Consider the following 10,000-nt stretch of genomic DNA (forward strand, 5'->3'; position numbering starts at 1 on the left):
TTATAGCTTAGCTAATAATAATAATAATAATAATAATAATAATAATAATAATAATAATAATAAAATTCCCCATTTCACTTTGCTTACAAAATCTCTCCTAATCCAAAAAGAATAATAAACAATATCAAGATATTCACCTTAATCGGATTATAGAATCCCTCCATTTTTTCCAGCCATTCTTTGGAAATTTCCAGTTCCACTTCCGCCTTATCTCCAAATGGACTGAAATCACGTGCTCGCATCTGGTCAACTATGTCTTCGGCCTCGTGAATTGCTTGCTCAAGTTGTGCACCTGAAAACAGATAAAGGATAATTAAGGACAAGAAAACCTATCATTCGAACATTAATTGCTTTTTAAATTCAAGATTATTATTATTATTATTATTATTATTATTATTATTATTATTATTATTATTATATTAATAATAATTATCATTATTATTATTATTATCATTATATTAATAATAATTATCATTATTATTATCATCATCATCATCATCATCATCATTATTATTATTATCATTATTATTATTATTATTATTATTATTATTATTATTATTATTATTATTATTATTATATTAATAATAATAATAATAATAATAAATAATAATAATAATAATAATAATAATAATAATAATAATAATTATTATTATTATTATTATTATTATTATTATTATTATTATTATTATTATAAGCTAGGCTATAACCCTAGTTGGAAAAGCAAGATGCTATAAGCCTAAGGCCCGAAACAATTTTTCCCTATTGGAGCTCTTGGGCTTATAGCATTCTGCTTTTCCAATTAGGTTGCAGCTTAGCTAATAATAATAATAATAATAATAATAATAATAATAATAATAATAATAATAATAATAATAATAATAATAATTGAGAATTTATCAAAAATTTTGAACACACATTTGTTAATGTTTAGAATATAACAAATTAACTGAAAATATGTTGTTTTAGCTAAACATTAATCTTCACTATATCGACTTTAATATAATTCAATTCCCAAAGGTAAGCTTAGAAAATATGAATGATTTTCTTATAAACATTCACAATAAATAAAAATTTCACTAACAAATTTATCAACTTGAAAGTAATCCTAAAGACTATTACGTCTTTATTACTGTATTTACGATCAAAACTATTACATTCATATCAACCTTCTCATACGAACTTGTCAGGAATAAAGCAACTGCTGATTATGGTAAATTCATCTTGCCTTACTTCTATAAGCTAGATCACTCGCTATATCTAAAACAATTAAAATTTTAACTATACTCAATTTTTTTTAATGAGGCGCATTTGCACCTACTCGCAAGGGTGCCCTTTTAGCTAGGAAAAGTTTCCTGATCGCTGATTGGTTAGTAATCTTGTCCAACCAATCAGCAACAGGAAACTTTTCCGAGCTAACAGGGCATCCCTACGAGTCGGTGCAAATCTGCCTCATTAAAAACAATTGACTATAGTATCGCCTTGGTGACCGCTGAGATAGCAGCAGTAGGGGATTCAGCATATGAAGCTTAATTTGTGGTGGATAACGAGTTAGGGTGGGCTGTGGCACCCTAGCAGTACCAACCAAACTAGGCTGAATCCCTCGCCAGGCTGGGAGGAGCAAAGAGTGTAGATAGATAGATAAATTACCTGTACCAGTCTCCAGACCAATGACAAGTTTATTAATTTCTCCAATGACATTCCTTGCAGAACCGAAGGCATCATCTACGTGTTTCTGAACGCTTAGGGCATCGTTGAAGACCGCGAAGCTGTTTGTTGAGGCTTCATCAGCTCGATCGTACAGGATATCTCCCTATGAATAAATGAAACGAAATGAGGCTTGTATTATGTTCTAAATTTAAGAATTTTTTTTTTTTTTGAACTGTTGTCTATTGTACATAAGCCTGTAAATATAAACAATTAATTCTAATTTATTATAATTGATACCATTAATGGTCAAACAAACACAGTCTAAAGCAAAACAATCTAATCGCTTGTTGTTACAAGAATTTGAGCAACTTTAATAAAAAAAAGACAGAGATAAGCAAAGCAAAGTATACAAATTTAACTTCCTGGTGATTATAAAATCAATAATAATGACATTTCACTAGGGGAAGAAGATCGAGAGGGATGCAGAGAATTAGATGGTGAGATAAGGTGAAGAATGATATGGAGAGAAAAGGTTTGATAGAAGTTATTGGAGAGGGTACATCAGGCAACCGACCCCTTAATGTAGGGGTGAAGGATGATATGGAGAAGAGGTTTGGTGGAAGAGGATGCCTTTGATAGAAGGCATTGGAGAGGGTGCATTAGGCAACAGACTCTTTAATGTAGAGGTGAAGGAGGATATGGAGAAAAGAGGTTTGATGAAACAGAATGCCTTTAACAGAAGGCATTGGAGAGGGCGTATCAGGCAACTAGCCTCTTAATGTAGGGATGAAGCATGATATGAAGAGAAGAGGTTTGGTGGAAGCGGATACCTTTAATAGAAGGCATTGGAGAGGGCGCATTAGGCAACCGACCCCTTAATGTAGAGGTGAAGGAGGATATGGAGAGAAGGGGTTTCATGGAAGAGGATGCCTTTGATAGAAGGGAAAGAAGAAGAGGAATAATGACATTTCAGTTTTCACTTACCTGACGAGATATAGACTGAGCATTTTTCAAGACTTCGTCAAGGGCTTTGTGAACGGGATGGGTTTCAGCTCTGGGGAGGTCCATAAGATCAACTCTGGGTCGAAGTTCATGCACTGTAGAGTTGATGGCGCTCAGGGATTGGTGGAGGAAGTAGCTGTGTGCTGCAGTCTTTAAGGAGTGAAAATTTACCTTTAGTATTTTTATTTTCATATATAGGAAAAGAAAATTTCCATGTATAGTTTTTCTGGTAGCATTTACAGTAATAAATTTGAGTGTTTTATTTAGGCTCACTTCACACAAGCGGCTTGATGCCGCACGGTTTTCTTCGCCGCTCGTTAGAATTTCCTAACGTAAGTGATTTACTAGCTAAACCGCACGTTTCAGTATAGCGTTTATAGAAACTATGCAAATCCGCTCGCTTGAAGACATGCCTCCTAACGAGCAGAAATTTTCCCCTACGGAAAAAATTCTATTGTGTAAAGCAAGGCCGGAGGTAAAATCTGCTCATTTGAAGACATGCCTCCTAACGAGTGGAAATTTTCCCGTGCGGAAAAAAATCCTCACGTGTAAAGCAAGGGCGGGGGTAAAATCCGCTCGCGTGAAGACATGCCTCCTAATAAGCGGAAAATTTACCGTGCGGAAAAAAATCCTCTCATGTTAAGTGAGACCTAAAAGGTAATAATAAAAAAACCATACCTTGAATTCTAGTATCGTTGGTTCGATGAGATTAGAAAGTTCATCAGTCGTATCAAGCAGAGCATGGACACACTCTTCGCATTCCCGGCACCCATATCCCTCAAGGAGTACCCATCTACAATAAAATAAAATAAAAACAATCAGCAAAGGCTAACAACATGAATGCACAGTTGTTCTTCGTTCCTGAATCTGTAAGATATTATGGCTAGGCAATAGTTTTATTCAGCTTACCTTTGCAACCTTATATATTTACTCCTCTTCTAGGTGTTTTACCATCTCAGTAGTAATCATTGACATTTGAAGCCATTGTAAAAATTACACTGTATCTCTGAATGAATTTTACTTGATGTAATATGTACTGTAGTATAATACACGCGCGGACACATATACAGATATATGTATATATATATATATATATATATATATATATATATATATATATATATATATATATACATATATATATATATATATATACATATATATATATACAGTATGTAAATATGTATTATATGTATATATATATATATATATATATATATATATATATATATATATATATAAATATATATATGTATATATAAACATAAATATATATCATATGTGTATATATATACTATATGCATATCCCCTCTGATGGTCCAGCACTTTGCTGCAGTAGAGGGGCTTGAGTGTCTCAATGATGGGCTGGGCAATGGCGGTGGGGTAGTTTATCCACCCTGGCAGGCTCAACCATACCGCTAAGGCCAGTTCTGAGAGACCAGACCAAGACTGGACCCCTACAGGCCTTCTCCTTTATTTAAGATAGGCAAAGGCTAGGAGAAGGAAAACTCCAAAATCAAACCAAACAAGACCCCAACGGCGGAGCTTCCCAGCGCCGGCGGAAGAGGGCATTGCCTGTCGGGCAGGCAACAAGGCGGGCCTTGACATAACAAGAACCCGGCAGCCCAATGCAACCAACATCAGAGAAGCCGCCTGTCTCATATGTCTTGAGCCACGGTGAAAACGGTGTGGGCCAAGTGTGTGTGCGTGGCCGTTGCAAAGCCACGACCACCCAAAACAATATACTCAGCTACTGGCATTCTGTCGTTCTATCAGACATAAGCACCCACCCCATAGATAGGAGGCTGATGGCTAACGACAGAACCCAATACTCGGACACGAGTGGGCGCCGACGACCGATATGCATATATATATATACTGTATATATATATATATATATATATATATATATATATATATATAAAACACTCATGATATTTAAATTAAAAAGTAATGCATTATAATTGTTCAGTGGCTGCTTTCCACTTGTTAAGGGTAGAAGAAACATTTTAGCTATGGTAAGCAGCTCTTTTAGGAGACAGACACTCCAAAATCAAATCATTGTACTCTATTCTTGGGTAGTGCCATAGCCTCTGTACCATGGCCTTCCACTGTCTTGAGGTATAGTTCTCTTGCTTTAGGGTATACTTGGGTACACTATTCTATCTGTTTCTTTGGGCTTATAACATCCTACTTTTCCAACTTGGGTTGTAGCTTAGCTAGTAATAATAATGTGGAAAATTCAATTGTATGTATGTATGTATTTATGTATGTATGTATGTCTCATATATATGTATGTATGTGTACTATAATAAAGGCATCATACAAAAAAAAGTGCGTTTAAAAGGCCGTTGAGATCTGAAAACATCAGACAGTTTTCTCTAAACAAATCATGTTTTCAGTGGACACAACACTACATTTTTTCTTTTTTCTTAGATAAGTATACCGATTTGTTGTCATTAAGACCAGTCTGACTATGCTCTCTTAAAATCTATTTATCAACATATGTAGAAATAAAGTTTATATTGTTTTCATAAAACTAATCTCTATTATACTTTTTCACAAAATATTAAGACAATAAACCAATTCCTTAGTGTCCGTCCAGTTGATGGCACAATTTCTACTAAAACACAAATCATTGGCGCCCAAGACCCTGCCCTGCTAAAGAGAGAACCAGGCAAAACAACTCCCCGCCCCGCTCCTTATCCTCAGCTAAATGGGACAGCAAAATTTGGACAAAACACAAAATTACCCAGCCGCGAATACATCACGAACGCAGTGCTCTCAGAATTTAGAGTTTTCGACGTTTCCAATCGGCTACCACAAATTCAGAATTCTAAGGTTAAGGAAGTTTATACACAATAGGTTTATCCATAAATAAAAAGTTAAAGGCATATATTTAATAGTAACTATTAACTATTATTTTCATTCTTTTTTTACTCTGGATGTTCGAGCAAATTGTTTAATGTTGAGAAAAAAAGAACTTTTATATCTACCTGTAAGGACATCCATCACAGTTAGCCCCAACAACACCAGGTAAGCAAGAACACTGGCCAGTCAATGGGTCGCATCCTACGCCTACACTGAAGCCCTCTTGGCATGTGCAAGCTGAAACAAGAACGATTTTCTGTTTAAAAGCTCATTTGGTAGTATATAAGATTAAGGGATAATGTAAGATGAAGCACTGAAACTCAAGATTTTCAGTTTGAAGGGTCACTGGTAGTACGTAAGATTAATGCCAGGAGAACAATCGGAAAAGGGAAGCTACTTTTCTACATAACAGAACCATTCCAAATTTAAACTTTTCAAGTAGGTAAAAAAATGGCTGGGGAATATATCAGTATTCCAAAGTATATACGTTTACTTTTAAATGTACTGTGGTTAATCTTTGGTAAAAAAAAAAAAAAAAAAAAAAAAAAAAAAAAAAAAAACTTTTACTTTTCATTTGAGAATGCAAATAATAATCTTAAGTTAAGTTATTAACAATGGCTATGTAATCATATACTATACAATGATGTACATGCAGGTGTTAGTTTTACACTTCTACTGTGGGAGCATCAAATAGATCTTATTCTCACCTTGACATCCCTGTCGTGTATAATTCCAGTAACCTGGTTTACACAATTCACATCGTTGACCAGTGGCGCCCTCTCTGCATACACATTGACCGGTTCCTTCGTCGCACTGGCTTTTGGCTGATGCAATTCCACATTGGCAAGGTTGACAACCCTGTGTATATTGAAAGAAAAAAGTAATCCCGTAAGTCCCAATTAAAATGGTAAAACAACAAAAAAAAATCGTAGCTTTTGTTGTTGGTTGGGACGGATAAGGTGTAAAACTTACAAAATTATCACTAGAAAATCGTATTTTAAAAGGTAAACACAAAAATATCAAATAACCTAATAAACACAAGAACGCCTGACTTCAGGTTCCAAACCTAACCTAACCTAGGAGTCGTATTCTTACATACTTACCTACCTGCGGAGGAGGGGGGGGGGGTTATACAAAAAAAAGTCTATCCATAATTAAAAAGTTAAAAGTATATATTTGGTAGTAACTTAACAATAATTTTAATTCTCTTGTGAGTCTGGATGTTCAAGGAAACAGTTTAGTGTATTTTAGCCTACTCTAAGAATAACTTTCAACCCTGTATTGCTTCCCAGATTTCATTCCTTACAAGGTAACACTATATCATAATATTTCATAAATCATAAAACTATATTCGTATTTTTGTATTTCAAAGATAGACAACAACTTCCTCATAAAGAAAATTAATTTGGCGAGTGATAAAAAAGCTAACACCTGTCCCTACGAACTACATTTACACAAAAACTTCTTATTCAGAATGATAGTCTAGACTAATGGCTGTCATGACTCTGACCACCAGAGGCTAGATTTTACCGATTTTTTAAGTTTTTGATGAGAGGACTCCATCATACCTAGCAGAATGCAAATTCAAATAATAATACTGAATAATAACATATAACTATTATGATAACTATTATGAAATCACGGAAAATAGCAATGATTAATTTTCAAAGGATCTATCCTAAGATTTATTTTCAATTGTTAAACTGTTTTACCTGGCAGGATGCGAAGCCCCAGTGATCAGGAGCGCAGCGTTCACAATCCTCTCCGACAACGTTGGGGAAACAATCGCACTTGCCGGTGAAGTGTTGACAGTTCTGCGTTCCACATTCGTTGCAAGTGCAGCCTGAAAAGATACGTATATTAGAACACTGTTGCCTAAAATATTATAATAGTTATTTAAAGGCTTACTTCGGATAAATGTTTTGCACGGTTGATGATAAATCTTTAGCTATATGCAGAAAAAGGCGAGTGATTTGGGGGAGTTTACCTGTTTTTTTTTTTTTTTTTTTTATTGTAAACAAGTAAGATCCTAAATATCTTAAAAATGACTTTCCATACCACTCATTAAACAATTTACTATGTAAATCAAACTCTATAAATTATAATTTTGTAATACCAAGTAGATCTATACACTGAAAGATATTGACAGCAATGTTAAAGATATTTTTTTCTTATATCCATTACCAACTTTATGTGTACTCTTCTTTCGAAACTTTCAGGAATCTCATATACATCTTGAATCTTTGCAGTTGTCCCGTTTATGTTACTTTTTCTCTTTTAAATACTGGATCAGTAGCTTCTTTTGGGTTTTCAACCTTCCTTGCAATCTTTTCCTTTTATCTTTACAACTGGCCTGGTTCAGGGCATAGGATTACTTCACGGGATTAACTCTGCACTGTAATTGTTCTGTGGCTTCTTTCCACTTGGCAAGGCAGACGAGACTCTTCAGCTAAGGTTAGTAGCTCTTCTATGAGAAGGACGCTCCAAAATCAAACCATTGTTCTCTAGCCTTGAGTAGTGCCATAGCCTCTGTACCACAGTCTTACACTAAATTGGGTTAGAGTTCTCTTGCTTGAAGGTACACTATTCTATTGTTTTCTTATTTCCCTTTCCTCACTAGGCTATCTTTTCATGTAGGAGCAATTGGGCTTATAATATCCTGCTTTTCCAGCTAGGGCTGTAGCTTGGCTAGTAATTATAATAACAATCGGCTTTCCAGAATCAAATAAAAAGCTATAGTATGCTATCTTGCACTATCTTGGGTTAGTTTCCTTACTTGAAGGTACACTCAGACACACTAATCTACCTGTTTCCTTATTTTCATTCCTTACTTGGCTATTTTCCCTATTGGAGCCCTTGGGCTTATAGCATTCTGTTTTTTTTTTTTCCAGCTAGGACTATATCTTAGCTAGTAATCATAATAATAACAATTGGCTTTTGATAATCAAAACAAAGACTATAGTTTTTGTGGCCTGTTGGTAACGTCTCTGCGTGGTGTTTGCCTGTTGGGGGTTCGAGTCCCGCTCAGACTCGTTAGTGCCATTAGTGTCTGCAACCTTACCATCCTTGTGAGCTAAAGTTGGGGGGGTTTGGGGGAGCCTAAAGGTCTATCTCCTGAGTCATCAGCAGCCACTGCCTGGCCCTCCCTGATCCTAGCTTGGGTGCAGAGGAGACTAGGGCGATTATATAATATAAGGTCAGTCTCTAGGGCTTTGTCCTGCTTGCTAAGGCAATGTTACTGTCCCTTGCCTCTGCCATTCATGAGCGACCTTTAAACCTTTAAAACCCTCTACTTGAACAATTCTCAGTGCCAGATTCTCTGAGCAACAGTATTCAGGGAATTGGCAGCGTTGGGCACACATTTCAAAAGTAATATTGATTACCTTCTTTTTCCTTTCGTCATATGAAAGTCCTTGGTAATAAATCCGGATCTTAGCAATGGTAATGTTTCTTTAATTCTATATGATTTATAAGATTTTAGGTGTGATTCTAAATATCAAATTTACTTTTGAGGAACGACATATTTACACCTTCCTACAGATCAAACTAGTAAAGCAGACCTCCACCACGGCAGTTTTATTTCGGTCTACCTTTTGTTTGACGTTGACCTTTGACCTAGAACTTTCAAAATTGAATCACTTCCACGTCTCATTATGTCAATTAATGCCTGAAAGTTCCACTACTCTACGAGTAAAATTGTGGCCAGGAAGTTGTTCATAAACAAACAAACAAACAGACAAAAAGGGGCGAAAACATAACCTCTTCCCAACTTCGTTTGCGGAGGTAATAACTGATCGTACACGGAAAAAGGACAAGCGAACATAAATAATTTTATATATATATATATATATATATATATATATATATATATATATATATATATATACATATATATATATATATATATATATATATATATATATACATATATACGTATATCCATATATACATATGTATGTATATATACATATATACATATATATATATATATATATATATATATATATATATATATATATATATATATATATACTGTATATACTTAAGCACATCGTGTTAGAAGATAAATTGGACTTGGGGAGCTATGAGGACAAAGCTTCACGAAAATCGAATCTCGTAAAAACACCTGATAAAACACATCCTTTCTGCACACAGTAAATATCGCATAACGTAGGATTCCAACTTACGCACGCCATACTCCGACCATTCGAGATACGCTTCGCCGTATCCTTCGCCGGAGGTGCGTTGCGAGGTCTTCCTCCCGCGTCCTCGCGGTGGAGCGTACGTAGCAGGAGGTCGTCGTCTCCTTTCTCCGTGATGTCCTAATGTCTCGTAAAAGGTCAATCCTGTTTCTGACTCAAGCAAAGGAGGACTGGTCGTTGTCACAGAAGGACGATAGCGAGTATCGTCTCCGGCTCTTGGTCTCGAATCTCTCGAATCTGTCCTGGAGACTGACGAAGATCCTCGGCTCTGCTGGTCG

General features: G+C 35.3%; 1 protein-coding gene across 4 annotated transcripts in view; it reads right to left on the bottom strand.

Moving 5' to 3' along the window:
* LanA (laminin subunit alpha) overlaps positions 1 to 10,000 on the bottom strand; it is a 101,360-nt gene that overhangs the window by 40,371 nt on the left and 50,989 nt on the right. For all 4 annotated transcript variants that reach the window (XM_068349824.1, XM_068349823.1, XM_068349822.1 and 1 more), the window contains exons 30-36: positions 7,233 to 7,363; positions 6,228 to 6,378; positions 5,646 to 5,757; positions 3,328 to 3,442; positions 2,632 to 2,799; positions 1,648 to 1,810; positions 138 to 292 (exon numbers count right to left, since the gene is read on the bottom strand). In XM_068349824.1, coding sequence (XP_068205925.1) covers positions 138 to 292; positions 1,648 to 1,810; positions 2,632 to 2,799; positions 3,328 to 3,442; positions 5,646 to 5,757; positions 6,228 to 6,378; positions 7,233 to 7,363 — 995 coding nt within the window. The remainder of the gene's footprint in view (positions 1 to 137; positions 293 to 1,647; positions 1,811 to 2,631; positions 2,800 to 3,327; positions 3,443 to 5,645; positions 5,758 to 6,227; positions 6,379 to 7,232; positions 7,364 to 10,000) is intronic.

Source organism: Palaemon carinicauda, chromosome 26, assembly GCF_036898095.1.
Source record: "Palaemon carinicauda isolate YSFRI2023 chromosome 26, ASM3689809v2, whole genome shotgun sequence".
Taxonomy (NCBI): Eukaryota; Metazoa; Arthropoda; class Malacostraca; order Decapoda; family Palaemonidae; genus Palaemon; species Palaemon carinicauda.